Source organism: Leptosomus discolor, chromosome 17 (assembly GCF_034619465.1).
Source record: "Leptosomus discolor isolate bLepDis1 chromosome 17, bLepDis1.hap2, whole genome shotgun sequence".
Taxonomy (NCBI): domain Eukaryota; kingdom Metazoa; phylum Chordata; class Aves; order Leptosomiformes; family Leptosomidae; genus Leptosomus; species Leptosomus discolor.
The window spans coordinates 2,492,782-2,509,208 of NC_141407.1; the positions used below are offsets into that span (position 1 = coordinate 2,492,782).

General features: G+C 50.2%; 1 protein-coding gene across 2 annotated transcripts; it reads left to right on the top strand.

Annotated features, from left to right (window-relative positions):
- Window positions 1–10,488: 10,488 nt before the first annotated feature.
- SRSF6 (serine and arginine rich splicing factor 6) lies at window positions 10,489–15,261 on the top strand. Of its 2 annotated transcripts, none has more exons than XM_086474992.1 (6): window positions 10,489–10,702; window positions 11,043–11,191; window positions 12,613–12,740; window positions 12,967–13,175; window positions 13,530–13,619; window positions 13,738–15,261. In XM_086474992.1, exons 1-6 carry the CDS (start codon window positions 10,596–10,598, stop codon window positions 14,099–14,101), a joined length of 1,047 nt encoding a protein of 348 aa, XP_086331118.1. In that variant the 5' UTR covers window positions 10,489–10,595; the 3' UTR covers window positions 14,102–15,261. The 2 variants fall into 2 exon arrangements, with proteins under 2 accessions (XP_086331118.1, XP_086331119.1); XM_086474993.1 differs by having other exon boundaries at window positions 11,043–11,188.
- Window positions 15,262–16,427: the final 1,166 nt, after the last annotated feature.

The following is a 16,427-nucleotide window of genomic DNA, read 5'->3' on the forward strand; positions in this document are numbered from 1 at the left end:
CTTATGGTAGCTCCCCGTTGGAGCAGGATTGGATGCTGGAGGCAGCGGGAAAATCCCTGCACACCACCACAGCTATCACACATGGCGAGGTCACCGTAGTGACAGAAAGAGCTTTTCAAGGTCCTCTGTGCCGTCACATGGAAGATCTCAGATCCGCACCTGTTTCAGCTGAAACCACAGATCTGCTGCCCGTGGCCCCAAGGAGCCTGGGCGAGCTCTCTGCAGGGCTGTACACAGGCACCACCAACGTGCCAGGGGTGTAGCCAGCTCCAATGTCTTCACACCACGTAGAAAACACTACCGGCACGGTTGATAACCCAGTTTTTATTTTTCTGTAACAATGGACGCATTTTAGGTTTTACTGGAAAAAAAATTAGCTCATTAAAAGACTCCAAAACAATCCTCTACCTAGGTTTGTACTAAGTGAAAACCAAACTATTCTTATAAACAGGCTTGTCAGCAAGCCAGCAAGCCATGGGAAAAAGGTAAAATTAAGCCATGAATGAAAATATTTTTTAGATATGAAAATCTGTAATGCCTTCAAAATAGAAGAAAACTGAAAAACAATCAACTCAATAAAATCTGGGGAGAGGCAAATTAATTAATTATTCTTACAGAGGTTACTCTTTCTTGAAAAACCCACAAACGCACTGATCTCCTACTCTGTGGCATTTAAACGGCACAAAAATATTCTCATTCCAGTAGCACCTTCCGTCCCAGGCTCCGCAAGCACAACGCAAAACACTGTCCAATTGTGCAAGCAGTTACCTGAGCCAGAACCATTCTTCCGTTTAGTTACGTGTGGCACTAAATATCTCTCTCACACACATGGCATAGCCCAAAGATGTTTTGCTGGATTTACCAGGTTAATTCTGAAGTCTGATCACGTCAAGACGTGGCAGAGAAAAATAAACTCAAGACATCTTAATTCAAAGCCCAAAGATACAACCTTCACGGAAAGCAGTTTGTACTGCTGAGAATAAATCTCTATCTCTGCTCATGTATAAAGATCTAAGAATAAATTATTTGATAATGTTTATCCTTGCAACATGTGTGAAAGTCTTATACGATTCATTAGCTGTTTGGCTTTCAGGATAAGCAGATGAGCACTGTCTGCTGGTCTCTTGACTTGACAGAAATGCTCTGAGGTCCTACCAGAGTGAATTAATTACTTTTCCCCTCCCTGGACAGTATAAGGCTGTTGCCTGAAAGGCATTGCCAAGCTCAGCTCCGCTCCCATGTGCCAGGATGCCTCCGTTTGCCCACCAGCCCCGTCCCGGAGGGGCGGCATCACCTCATCCACCACCATGGCCCCTCCTGCCTGCTCTTCCCCAACACCTCTGCTCTGCACACCAGATCTCTTGGAGCTGGGGTTCCTCTGTACTTCTCCAGAGCCTCTGACTGAGCGTCCCACTCTCCTGCTTGGCTTTATCATGGAGCTCCAGCTGAAATCCCTGCCGGCAACTCAAGGAGAGCCTCCCACACACCAGGCCAGCCCAGCTGGGCAGAAGGGCACACCGAAGGGCATATGCACAACCTCCACATGCCACCAGTTCCCTGACAGCTGCACTAGCACCTCAGGCATTTTGCTGTCAAGCCTTAACCCTCCCCTTCCTTCCAGAAACATTTTTATTCACGCCCCCCCTGTTGCAAACCCTGACAGGTTTCTTCTCTTAGGGAGATCATCTCTTTGAACTTCCAGCCCATAAGGGTTTAGATTTTCTAATACTGTTGGGAGTGGGATTTTTAATGCTAAGCAAGTTTTAGCCTGAGCCAAGGAGGCCAAGTATCATGGGCAGCATAGAGAGGGATTCACAGGAAGGATTCACAGAAGTTAAAGAGATTTGTTGGGGGGTGGGGTTTTTTGGTTTCTTTTGTTGCTTGTTTTTTTTTTTTAAAAAAGCTGTGATTAATCTCCTTAATGTAAAGAGCACTTTCTGTGACGTCAGTTTAATGAGTCAACACTTCTACCACAGTGCTGCAAAGTCCCTCCACTCATTCAGCTCCTGGAGTCCAGATGATTTCTGCTTTTTATTCAGAATAAAAAGTGCTGAACCCCAGGGGGAAGGAAGAAGGGGATAACCCCCCCCCTAGGATGGCATGCAGAGGGACTCGGCAAATCACCATTCTTACACCAGACTCGAGGATTTTGGAGCCCCATCCCCACCCACCTGCAAACCCATGCCTACACCAGGCTCTTCCCGCCCCCTACCCCGAGATCCCTCCATGCCAGCGGCCAGCATCCTTATCTCTGCTGCGTATGAGGAGGGCTGGGACAGCAGGACGCGGGCCCTTCCACAGGGCTGCCACGCTGCCCGCGTCTCAAGGATGGGGACACGGGGACAGGCAGGGCTGGGTGCGGGCAGACCCTGCCTGCGCGGCGGTGGCCGGGCAGTGACAGCCATCCTGGCCACGGCTCTGGCAGGCGGCACTGGCAGCGCTGGGGATGGGCAGGTGAGTGTTTATCAGGGCGTCCCAGCGGGCCCTTGCGCTGCGCCTCCGAAGAGCCGTCCCGCTGCGGCAAATTTTGGCCAAGCCTGACGTGAACCAAGAGCAGATGGACAGAGGCTGGAAAGCAGATGGAGAGAAGGAAATCTGGACATCATTTGAGGGCCCCAAAGTGTCTCATTAGGAAAACACACACCACAGGCAGCTGTCTGAGCCGCAGACCAGCCTGCAGGCAGCCATGGCTGCTAAAGGGGAGAGGAGAGGACGCCAGAGGAGGCAAAGCACCACTACCACTCATGAGCAAGTCACAACCCACTCCAGTCACCAGTGGGGTTGAAGGACAGCCAGAGCTCCAGAGAGATGCTACACACCTTGCCTCAAGCTTGCTGGCCTGCCCAGATGTGGACAGAGATGGCAGCTTCCTCCAGCTCTTGGAGGCCTCCAGGCCACACCAACTCCAAGAAAATAAAGTCAGGAAAGGCTGGGACTTCTGTCAGCCCCTGAAACAGCCTGCCTTGACCTCACGCAGCAGCAGAGCACTCCTGGGGGTTTCCTTCACCACACGCTCTCGGCCACAAACCCTCGTGCCGGCAGACGCCAGGCTGGTGTCTTGTCTGTGCACCGCCGGCAGCACGGGAGCGATGGGCAAGGCACATCCCCCGCGCGGTGGCCAGTGCAGGTCAGTGAAACTGGGCCACAGCACCACAAGCTCCTGGGTGGCTTGGCCGGCTTCTTCTCATCTCCTCCATCACCCTCCCTTCCCTGCCTTCTCTCTTTCCCTGCCATCCCCCACACCAGCCCCATGGCTGCCTCCAGCACCGTGGCTCAGTGGATGAGTGCCCCGGGCCCCCCCAACTCCGTGGTCCCCAGCCCCGAGGCTGCCAGGGCTCACTGCGCTGAGATGAGGGCAGGAGTTGCCTGCCAGAGAGCAGGATGGGAAAATGGGGGGAATGGGAGTGGAAATGGGAGTTTGCTGTCTGTATATTGGTTTCTACACCCCTCTGCTGAGCAGTCAGTACAATTGCTGAATAATGTGGCAGAGAATCACAGTGGTGGGCAGGAACGAGTGCTGGCAGGAAAGAAGAGAAAACCCAACATGCTTTTCAAATGAAAACGCCAGTGAAAGAAAACATCAAAATTTCCCAATGAGGAAGATCTCCACTGACCCCACAGACAGCTAAACTGCAGTCCGTGCTAACTTCCCCTGGCGCTGTTCTGCCTGGCAGGGACAGGATCAAATCGGAGATTTTCATCAGGAGAATCACTGGAAGAAAAATAAGCTGGGAATCCTTGGGCTGCTCTTCTAGATGTCTGGATATCTAGAAGACCTGGATAGGAGGCATGTAAAAAAAAAATAAATCATTCATCTTTTATATTCTCGTAAGGCAGCACAGGTTGGGGATTCAGGTTTGGAGAACTCTTAGATCAGAGTTTTTTTAGTCTAAGCTCAGCCAAAGGTTTCACACGCATTCTGTGACATGTGTCGTGGTTTAACCCCAGCTGGCAACTCAGCCCCACACAGTCGTTTGCTCGCTCCCCCTCTGTGGGATGGGGGAGAGAGTTGGAAAAGTAAAAGTGAGAAAACTCATGGGCTCAGATAAAGACAGCTTTATAGGCAAAGCAAAAGCCGCGCACACAAGCAAAGCAAACCAAGGAATTCATTCCCCACTCCCCATCGGCAGGCAGGTGTGCAGCCGTCTCCAGAAAAGCAGGGCTCCGTCACGCACAATGGTGACTCGGGAAGACAAATGCCATCACTCTGATGTTCCACCCTTCCTCTTCCCCCAGCTTTGGATGCTGAGCAGGATGTCGTAAGGTCTGGAATATCCCTCTGGTCAGCTGGGGCCAGCTGTCCCACCTGTGTCCCCTCCCAACTCCTTGTGCACTCCCAACCTCCTCGCTGGTGGGGCAGTGTGAGAGGCAGAAACGGCCTTGATGCTGGGTGAGCACTGCTCAGCAGTAATGAAAACATCCCTGAATTATCCACACTGTTTCCAGCACAAATCCAAAACACAGCCCCGTACTAGTTATTGTGGAGAAAATCAACTCTACTCCAGCCAAAACCAGCACAACATGTTATCAACCCAGCAGGGCGCCAGCTATATCTAGTCACTTCATACAGATAGATCAACTAATTTTATATAAATATACATAGAATGAGCTGAAATGACAGGCCTTTATATACAGTCTCCAAAATGAATAATACAAGAAATTTGGGCTCAGAATGTAATTAGTGCTTTGTCTGAGGACAGAACGGACGGCATTCCTCCTGCAACCTTCCCCAGGGGCAGGCAGGACCTCCACCTTGAGTGGGGAGGGAATTTTTGCTGGAGTCTATGACCATGTAGGAGAAGCAATAATCCACATATCAGCGAGTGCTACTGGGGAGAAGAACAAACACTTTCACAGCCCAAGGATCTGCATTTCTCCCTGTATGTGTAAGTCCTAGCTGTATAAACACCCATTCAGACCGACGCTGGGTGCCCCTGCTCAGATGGAGGGTCCATGGGGGAACAAAACCCATTTGCAGAGGAGAGAGCAAGAGACTGAAAGCCACTAAAGCCCACGTGCGTCTGTGCTTGGCTGCTGTCCTGAACTGGGCGTCTCAAAGCCTAGGCCCAGAGGGGATCCATGAGGCATATAAAGACATTCACCCACATATTGAAAGAAAAAAAAGCAGTAGAAAAAAGTCACACCCTAGCCACTAATGCACAGAAACAGAGAGTCGGTTCAGCAGCTCTCTACATACGTGTCAGGAGGTCCCATCTTGGTCCAAAGCCCAGACTGATGCTCATGAGTCAGCGGCTGGGCTGACCAAGCACGGTGGCTCCGAAGGAGCTGCTAAGGCAGAGCAGATGAACGAGCTGCTTGAACAACAGCTCCTGGGAGCTGTTAACGTCTCCGGCGCCTCAGCTCACTTAGAGACATTTTTGAGGCTGTGCCGTGACTGGATGACGACAGCTTTTGGAGCTCTCATGTTTTAACAGGTTGGTGCAGCTGGAGGACTAAAAATCCATAGGAAATCAGCCGTTTGAAGCACACTCATTCGCCGCGGCCTGTCTCTGAGACAGCACTTCTCTGTCAGTTTGCCTTCCTCTCCCCATCCTGTGGAAGAGAACTTTATCCCTCGCAATGCTCCTTGACCCTGAATTTGGGGGAGGAGGAGGCATGTGCGAGCAGAAGGGACCCTTGTAGGCAGGGCCTGCCAGCCAGCCACGGCGAGACGTCCCACCCTCTGATCCCCCTAAGCCTCTGTTCCCCACCACCAAAATGAAGATGCAGGTAAATCCACAGAGAAGTGCCCAAGGATGATGGGGATGATCGCAGCAGTGAAATGATCACAGTACCCAGATACACCCACCAGAGACCTGAACTGAATTTGCCCACGTTTTGTGGGTGAATCCAGACTTGCCCTCCAGTGCCAGCGGGAATCCTACGGGATTCCCACAAAGGAGCTATGGGAAAACATGAGAAAACCAGCCAGCCTGGCCATTTTGCCTCTCGAGCAGCACCCGGGTTCAGAACTGGGTTCTCTGTCAGAGAGACGCAACGAGGATGAGGTGATGGCAGAGGGAAGTGTGACAGAAACAGTCAGCCACTTGACAGCAGCACCCTGAGATGCCAGTCTTGCAACAAACAGCTGGTGCATAATAAATTCATGATATGCATATTTTATACTGTTTTCATGAGACGCTCGCATATGGCCATACCCACTGCTGGCGAGACTGAAGAAAGAACATGAATTTCACACCGAGAGCTCCTCTGACAACAGATTACAACAAGTAATCACTAGCCAAATATTAGTCCTCAACAAGACAGACAAATTACATGTGGTACTTTTTATTGGATTAACAATAAAAGGCCCGTAAAAGGTTACCAGATCTCTGCTTTGTATCTCACAGATTATGATTAATTACAGACTTCAAACCTTTGTACCGAGAGACTAGAGCTTTTCGTCCTTAAGAGGAAAAAAGATGAATTGCAATTTCTACTTACGACGCTCCTCCCACCCACCACTGTGGGAGTGGTATGAAAACACTGTAACACTTAACCTTTCTCCATTTCTCTCTTTGTCTTAAGTGCCCAGGAAAAGGCACCAAAGGTTTGAACTACAGAGTTGCCATTCGCAGTTCTGCAGCACCAGTTGATTTGGCAGCTCAGGCCATGAAACTAATGTGTTTGAGATGTTTCTCCTGGGTTCCCAGGGGCCAGGAACACACGTCCCTCTGCGTGTGAGAAAGGCTACTGATTCAGGGGCTGAGTCTGCCGCTGCGAGTGCTCATGTACATCAGGCATAGACCGTTAAGTCAAGAGCGTAAAAATAATAGGACACAGCAGAGGTAGGTCAGGGAACTGGCCTGGGACCACTGATGCAGAAGGATGAAGAAGATCATTGGATCTTCTCTGCATCTCCTTTGAGCAACATCTGCCAGCCTGCCTGGACTGTGCAAGAGGTGAGGTTCATCTCTGGTCACTACGTCACTGTCTTACAGCCACTTCTTGCCTCCCAGGGTTACCAACAGACCGCAAGAGAAGGCATAAGACAGCACAGGGCTGAGGCCATTTTAATGACAACCCAGGCTGGTCAGATAGGTCCCTCAATGGTTTTGGAACACGGGGAGTTGTTGTCATTCTCCTTCTAGGCATCAGGCTAGAGGAGAAGCAACGTGCAAAACACATAACAGATTGTGGGGGACAAACAGTGATGAAAAAGGCAGGGGTGTGAGAATCAAGGCTTTGAAAAGGGCTCGAGGGGGCACTGGAGGGGGACATGGAGCAGGGCACCCAGTGAGGAGGCACCCTGAAGATCATTCATCCCTCCTCAAGTATAGGAACAGAAAAACAAAACAAGGCTGGGAGATCCTAACGTGAATCCTCCCTCGCTTTCCATGTGGCCTCAGCAAATCTCTCTCTGTTGCCACCTGCCAAGATCTCTGAGATCTCCTCCCAGAGAGGGCTATCACACAAGGGGGGCCCTTGGAAGCCTGAAGGACACACAGCCAGCGCTGGTGTATCAGTATCCCATGGAACACGGGATTTCACACCCTATATGGTCACATAAAAGCATCCGGGGGCGCAGGCACCAATACTTCCTTGGAGAAACGGGCACTGCACATGTGGAGATGCCCACACGGCTCCTGTCACTGGATGCGCCCAGCACGTGTACGTTGGAGAGCTGTTCCACATGTGCGCTGTACTGGTCCAGAACTGGGGACCTGTTCGCCTCACGAGCAGGAAGAGTTGTTGCTAGCAAGAAGCCAGACCGAGCAGAGGTGGAACCAGGCAGCTGTCTCTCCTTTCCCTCCCTAGACACTCCCTTGACGCAGCAGATGCATCCTAGAGCAGCTTGTCCCTTTTCCGACCCCTCTCTCTTCTGCGATGCTTCGTTGCTTTGTACTGGGATTTTTTCCAACCCGACAGTCCTTAGGAGTGGGTTTGCCTGATGGTCTCACTACAGGAGGACCAACTTGCTCATTTGCTTTCACTTGCTACTGCTTGATGGCCCCGCGCTCAGGATGGGCAGGTCCCAAACTCGGTTCTTCGCATCCACAAAAACAGGACAGAAAGCGCAGGGACTGCCTGTGCTCATTCATGCTCCATATGGTCCTGAGCTGAACAGTTTTTCCTCCGTTTCTAGGGCATTGTGTGGGGATATTCTCCCAAGAAAAGGCAGTGACATAAACACCAGCTGAGGTCTCAGAGCTCAGAGGATGCCTGGACAGCACTTCTGTCATGAAGAATTTATTTTTCCGTGTTGAAAGGGGGAAAGAACTTCCTTATACTAAGAGGCAGAGATGTTGAAATGAGTGTCATTACCTACGAGAGCAGCTTTTACGGGCTGTGAGGAAGGTACAGCAGTGCAGATCTTTCAGGAAAGGCAGTTATTTAAGGCTCTGATCCTGAAGAGCATCCACTTGCAGGGAAGCCCTTAGGAACAGGCTTAGTTTTCCTCCTTCTTCTCCTTGAACTTCAGCACAGGCTTACACACTATCTTCAGCCAAGCACAGGATGTTTTAGCACGAACTATCTAACTGGGTTGTTTCCAGCCAGTCTTAGCATGCAGCTCTCCTACCCTGCAGGTGCCAGCACAGGCAATTTCAGACGAATGCTCATATCCGAGGTTTTTAAAATTTGGGCCAGTGAATCATTATCCTCTTATGAGAACAGGAGTGGAAAATAATAGAATATAGCTGCAGTGAGGAGAAGACACCTCTATGATCAGACATTATAACCTGAAGTTATCTCAAAGAAGACATGACTTAAACGAATGGATATTTTCATATCGTAAGTTTTTGGTAGGAGAAGCCTTCCTTTAGTTCTCTGTACACCACACTCAATGCAATGGTATTGCTCTTCATGGGAGAGGCTCAGAGATACTACTACCTTTTAGCAATAAATAGCTATAACACTTTTCCCACTTATCTGAGAAAGCACTGGTGCTTCAGAGCTTGTTCTCTAAACAGAACAGCTGAAAGTTGAAGACCATGAGTGTGAGATACACCCTGACTCTTCCAGGACAGCCTTTATTTCAGTAGGCTCAGGGCAAGGTGCAGCATATCTTGTTCCCCTCTGTGCTGGGAGGAGTAAAAAAAAGCCTTTTGAATTCCCTGCACAGAGCTGATAAACACTACAGCCTGGCTAATGGTTAAATTTACCCACAAGTCAAAGTATCTCCTGGTGATACTGTATGAAAAAACTACAGCAGGCCTGTAAAGTGGAGTCCTGTTTGCATACGTCTTTCTCAACGGACAGAAAACACCCAATGAACTCATGAAATCTTCCAAGTACTGTCCCCTGCAACAGAAGAGAGAGGTCACTTGTTGTCTGTTGTACTGTATGAATCAAGCCCTTATTAAATGAGAAAAAATAAGACTCAAGAGGTTTCTCCCACTTTAACATAAACTCAGCAGTTGCTTTGGTACAGATTAGCTCAGGGCAGCATCCCGAACCCTGAAGGCAATCGTGGTGTCTTCGGTGGGTTGCGTCACTGACATCAACGCTCACGGCACTGAAGCTGGTGAACACGAGCTGCTTTTCATGCAGCTGGGAAAAACCCAGGAGGAGCAGTAAATGCAGCTTTTTCACCTTAAGTATTTAAATTGCCTAGCATACAATACAAAAATGTCCTATGTATTAGAATATACATTTACAGTTTAAACCAAATATACACATCATCACATACACTATGAAGTAGCATTACAATGTAAAGCCCAGCAGGCCGAAAGAGCGGTTTTGTGGATATATTGTGAGCATTTCTCTGATTCAGAGAACGTATTAAGGGGAAACCAGGACCCAGAACTTGGTAACTTTGGGCTGGTATTAGGGATCGCCCTCACGTAACCGTGTGTACACAGCACCTCCCAGACAGAGGCCTCCGGGCTTCCCGGCCCGCCAAGGTGGAGCTCCGCGACCCAGGGCCTTCGCTCGGACTGACTCCGGGTTACGGCCCACGGGCTTCAGGGGCGCTGCCACCAGCCCGCCGCCCGCCTTCCCGGCAGGGCCCGGCCCCCTCCAGCCATCACGCAAACCGGGCCGAGGTGGGCCCGGTCGGGGCTGCGGGGCCGCTCTGGCTCGCAGCCAGGGGGGGCGGCGGCAGCAGCCACCTCAGCGGCGATGGAGGGGACACCGCACGCCACGGGGCGGCCACCGGAGCGGGGGGTGCGGAGAGCGCCCGGGCCCTCGGGCCCGCTCGGCCTAGGGCCTCTCCCACACGCCCCCGGGAAGTGCCGTTGCGCATGCGCAGAGCAGCCCCGGCGCTGCCCACCCCGCTCGCCGGAGCCCGCCAGCGCCCAGCGCGTGCGCAGTGCCCGCTGTCGCCTCGCGAGCTCACGGACGCAGCTCCGCGCGTGCGCCTAACGGCCCTGCCCGCCTCCCTCCCCGGCCTCGCCACCGCCTGCGCGCCGGAGCGTGATGACGTCCGCCTCGCGTTCCCTTTCCCCTCCTGGCCCGCGCCGTAACGTCCGCGCTGGGCCCCGCCCCCCGCTATAAAAGGGGCGGCGGGCGGCAGGCGCCATTGTGCTGCGGAGCAGGCCGCGGCGGTGCCAGCGTGCGGGGCTCCAGCGCCGCTCCCGCCTCTCTCTCTCTTTCTCTCTCTCCCCCTTTCTCTTCCTTCTCCTCTCCCTCCCCCTTCCCCCTCCGCCGCGGAGATGCCGCGCGTCTATATCGGCCGCCTGAGCTACCACGTCCGGGAGAAGGACATCCAGCGCTTCTTCAGCGGCTATGGCCGCCTGCTCGAGGTTGACCTCAAAAACGGGTGAGCGTCGTCCCGCGGCCTGAGGGCCGGCACCGCCCCGCGGACGCCGCACGCCCCTCCGCGCCGCTTCCCCCCCCTCCTCAGTTGCCGTGGCCGTGGCCGGGCGGGCCGCGCCCGCCGCCCCCCCCCTTCCCCCTCCCCCATGTTGTCGGCCGCTCCCGCCCGCGCTGCCGCGTGGCGCCCAGCTCAAGATGGCGGCGGCGCGGGGGGAGCGGGGGCGCTGCGGCGGGGCCGGCTCCCATTGTCCCGGCTCGGCTCGCGCCGTCCCCAAGCCCCGGGAGCCGCCGGTGGGCGGGCGGGGCCGGGTTGGCGGCTGACGGGGCCTCTCTTCTCCTCGCAGTTACGGCTTCGTGGAGTTCGAGGACTCCCGAGACGCCGACGATGCCGTTTACGAGCTGAACGGCAAGGATCTGTGCGGGGAACGCGTGATCGTGGAGCACGCCCGCGGCCCCCGCCGCGACAGGGACGGGTACAGCTACAGCAGCCGCAGTGAGTACGGGGCCATCTTTGTGCGTGGTTCTGAGGCTGCTGCGGGGAAGGGGCAGGAGGCGAGGGGGGCGGCTCGGCTGTGTTGGCAGGGCAGAGCCGGGGGTGATGGAGAGGATGGGACGGAGTCCCGTGGGGCTGGCGGGGCGGGGTGTCGCTGTCGCTGCGAGCACGGTAGTAGGGGATAGCTGGTGCGTCCCTGGGAGCGATCTGTCTGCCGCCTTAGTGCTGCGGCCATTTTTCCTGGCCCCAGCGTCGCGCTCAGGTATCCCCTAAGAAACTTAGGAGGGCGAATATGTGAAGCGATTCTGGCTGCAAAATTGCGGCCTTGTAGAAAGGGTTTCTTGTTAATGTGAAACTGTGTGCTCTGCTAATTTAAGGGCTCTAGTGTTCTTGGGAGCATTTAGATGAAACGGTGATGTTGCATTGCTAATGTTAACGAATACATACCGTTGCATAATTGGGGTGGAAGCACTCAGCTGCAAAGCTTTTAATGCGAATGTTTCGGTTGAATATGTGGAAGGGGTGGGGGGAGGTTTTCAAGCAGGAATCTGTTGTACTAAGTGGGGGATATTGTAAATGTTTCTGTGCTTGGCTGACTTGCATACCTGCTTGAGCTGAGCTATGTAGAATTTAACTGGCCTAGTACTGTAAGTAAAAGTACTAAGGTCCATCTTTGAGTAATCTCTATAGAAGCGTGGTGTTTGGGGGGGTGGGTATCTGTCTTTTTAAAAAGAATCAAATGTATGTTGTTTAAAATTGTTGCATGTTCAATTCAAACTTTTTAACAAGTCCTTGATGTTTCAATTTAAAAGTGACCAGTGGGGCTGAGGCTGTGTCCACTGAGGCTAAGATGACTGCCTTTCCTGATTGGCCATGGCTTTTCCATACATTGTGTGACCCTTGCCCTATGACCCTTTGGCTGACCTTACCGGAAGCCATGACGACAGCAGCCTTTTGCCATTAGACGCAGGGTGATGGTGAGGATTCCAAGGGTTAGACAAAACTGGTTAAACTGAACTAGGTGACTGTTACCTTGCGTGTTTTGTGGCCAAACCACCACCAAAAACCTCATACTGTGATGTAAGTACTTAGTGTAACTAGTAAACGTTTTTGTAAAATGTAGAAATGCATGTAATCAGTTAAGTTTTATATTTTACAATGTTCTGTAAAATAAAACTTAGCAAGGTGAATCTAATAAGGAGCAGTCACTCTCTAACAGATCTTAGGAGCACAGACTTGTAGGATTTTAGTCTGTTTGATTTGCCATTAATATAGATTATGGCAAAATTGCAAAGTTTATTGGAGGCTTAGAGAAATAAAGTCCTACTCCAGTAAATATAACTGTTTAACTAACTTTTTCAGAACTTTTAGTTTTCCTCATGCTAGGAGACGATCTAACTTTATTTCTTTGTACAATAAAGGTGGGGGTGGTGGCGGATATAGCAGTCGGAGACAATCTGGAAGAGATAAATACGGACCGCCTGTTCGTACAGAGTACAGACTGATTGTTGAAAACCTTTCGAGTCGCTGTAGTTGGCAGGATTTGAAAGTATGTATGAATGTTCCATCACAGAGCCTATTGTGACTAGCAGGAAGCAGTGACTTCCTTTAATATCAATGTTCATTTTGATTTAGGTAGAAGTAATTGGGGAAGTATTTGTGCCTGGGTGTTTACACCCTGTTAGTGCTCCTTGCATTTGCTCAGACTTGTCGTAAGTGAATGTGCTTGCAGGGCATGTGGCACAGTTATGTAACTCTTCATCTGCTCCCCAAAGGATTTCATGAGGCAAGCTGGTGAGGTCACCTATGCAGATGCTCACAAAGAACGTACAAATGAAGGAGTGATTGAGTTCCGATCTTACTCGGACATGAAGCGTGCCCTGGACAAACTGGATGGCACAGAGATAAACGGAAGGAAGATCAGGCTGGTTGAAGACAAGCCGCGGTCGAGCCACAGGCGATCTTACTCTGGCAGCAGGTCAAGGTAACTTTTGGGACATGACATTCTCTGCCTCAAGACTGCTTACACCAAGAATGGGTGCCCTACCTACAGTGGTTGCCTTCTGTTGATATTTTGGGAATAGGATGATGCCTGAGAACGTAGATGGAATTATTTTACGTAATACAGCAAAGGCAGGTTTGAGAGGTTTTTCAAACCTGTGTGAAGCATCAGGTGTGATTCATGGACAGTATATAGGCTCTGGGTGGATTAATAGTATGTCTTGATGTGGCCATACTGGCTTTTGGGAAGTTCTTTGGCAGCTTTTCTCTGTTCAGTAGCATAGCAGGGCACACCAGGTGTAGAGTAAGGGGCACGTTACATTTAAAATGTTTCTAGGTCACGATCTAGAAGACGGTCTAGAAGCAGAAGTCGTAGAAGTAGGAGCAGCCGCAGCAGGTCCCGTAGTGTCTCCAAAAGCCGTTCCCGGTAAGTGAAACGTTGTTCTCTGTTAGTGCAGGAACTGCTACTTACTAATTGATAGATTTTGTGACTGCTGTAGCTACGCTTCAGCTCACGTGGAATAAACTCTGTCTCTTTTTGAAAGGTCTAAATCCAGGTCACGAAGCAAAGACCGCTCACGCTCCAGATCTAAAAGCAGGAAGTCCAGATCAAAGAGCAAATCGAAGCCCAAGTCTGACAGGGGTTCACGCTCTCACAGCAGATCCAAGGAGAAGTCTGAGAAGTCTCGGTCCAGATCCAGGTCCAGGTCTCGATCTCCCAAAGAAAATGGTAAAGGAGATGCTAAGTCTAAGTCCAGGTCAAGGAGTAGGTCTCGGTCCAATTCTCCGCAGCAGCAGCCATCTGCCAAGGCTCGTTCAGAGTCACCACCCAAAAGAGCTGCATCGAGGTCCCGCTCCAGATCTCGTTCAAAGTCTCGCTCACGATCAAGATCTAGTTCGAGAGATTAAGACTAGAACTCTCCTCTTACATTGCACACTATTACGGAACATTTTCCTACTTGTCAGGCCATTAGTGTTATGTTAGTACTTCAGAAGTTGGTTTTTTTTCTCTTGCAGGAGTGAATGGCCTAAGAACTAAGTCATGAGGCATCAAGGTTTAATTTGTATCCCAAATTTGACAATATGAGATCGGATGGTGGTACAAAGCAGGAAAAGTCCCCCTTTTGTAGAAATTCAGCTAAAAGTTTGATTTTATAGCATTTCCGCAGGAGTAACTTAACTACTCTTCAGTGCAAACTGGTTTTTATATTAAAAATAAACAATATAAACAGGCTTAAATCTGGGCTTTTTTGAAAATATCCTCTTTTTTTTCTTTTTTTTTTTTTGTGGTTTTAGAATTATGGGTATCATTGGCTTAATAGGTTACAGCTTGCTACCAAAGGCAGGATTGCCTTGCTGGGCAGGTCAGGTAGTTCTCTGGTTTATCTTAGCTTGTGGAAGCAGGCTGCAAACTGTGAGTGGGTAACAATACTAGGAAGATCTTAGACCAGCAATAAACTCAAGTTGGAGCATTTGCATTTTATCTTAACTTGCCAAAAGAACATTCCCCCCCATACTGTGACTGTATTAAAGGTAATAAAGGTACTCTGGAACCTGTATCATACAGTATTGCTGAAAAATCCTGTGTTTCAAACTTGAAAGAACGAAAGCTTTCTGACCTTTTTTTGCTTGATTATCAAGTGTCACACTTTTGTCGGACACTAACGTGTGTCTCTTGGATGTGGTCCGAGTCACTGGTATGTTGTATGGTTTGTCAGCCTCTGAATACCTATTGGATATGAAAACTAGGTAAATAAAACTGTCTTCCCTCCCTTTTGACTCATTTATGTTAATATTTTGCTTCAGACTAGGGGAACTATAATCCTATTGTGTGTAAGTCTGAACTTTATTGGACATGTATTCTCTTCGAGCTAGAGTTCTAGTCTTAACAAAGGCTTCGCTAAACCACAGTTGCCAATTCACTTAAATTGTGGAATAGGACTCATCCCAAAAATTCCCCTTTATAGCTAAATTGATTTTTGTAACATGCAATAGCGAACATTAGAACTGCCTTGTACTCTTTATACAATGTGTAGTTTGACTTGTATAAAATTAAATTGGTGACTCAACTCTTGTGTTTATTGCAGTGTAATGGGATTCTTTTTCTGCCTCATGCTGGGGAAATCACAGTTCATCCTACCTACCTCTTTCGCTGGAGTAACCTCTTTGTTTTACTAAGAGACTCGGGAGCTCTTGAAATGCGCTTGGGTTGGTGCAGGCAGCTAGCCCAGCTTGCAGCCAAGCGCCGCTGGTCCCAGTACACTGTCCTTCTGGCGTGACTGGATGCGAAAGCAGCACCCCCGGTCAGAACGTTACACGTCTGTTCAGACAAATTGGATCAGGCACAAGGAGCACATCAGGTGCCTGTTCAAATGTGACTTGGTGCCAACTTTTCTTTCCCAGAATTGCTTTATGATCTAACAGTTCTCTGAAAATGACGTTTCAGTTTCGTGCCATTTCCCGATCGTATCTAGAAAGCCTGAGCTGCTGCCCGTTGCGCACGAGGAGCCGTGCTAGTACAAGGGTGCAGGATGAGTGAATTTGCCTGATGAGCTCACGTTCCCAAAGGACCCTGGATGGAGGTGATTTGATGGCTGGTGTTGCCCTAAGACTGGGTCACCGCTGCGTTGGTCATACACTTGTCCGTGCTGTTTCTGCCCCCGGTGTGGAAAAGCAGCTATTTGAGCTGCCAAGCCAAGCTTCCCCATGGTTGTATAACCGTGGAGTCTTGCAGATATTTCTGGCATGACTAAATCCACCCTTGCGCAGAGTGCACTTAGTACTAAGTTTTGTTCTCTGCACCTGGAATGAGGTGTCTCCTGTGTTAATTTGAGACGTAATTTCGCTTAAAAAAAAATTGAAGCTGTTTTAGTTAAGGCGTATTTTAGCACAATGACTAGGAAAATTGCGTGCTGTAGTTGTGATCACGGCAGGTGATACCTTCTCTGCGTTGGATTTCAAATGTGGGGGAGTGCTGGGGACTTGCTACAAAAGTCAGACTGTGCCGAAATAGTTTAATGCAGGTTTACAGCCCTAAGATGCACTTGTGGAAGTACTTGTCTCCCTTAGACTTGTTGACACAAAAGCATTATGCTCCCTTGATTTTATTTCTGCTGATTATGGAGTAGGTCGGACTTCCTGGAGAACTGCTCCTCTTTGATTAGCCTCCAGGGGTCTTCAGGAAAATACACGTTGCACTCCTTGGAACAAGAATGGAGCTCGGAGCTCAGTAGAT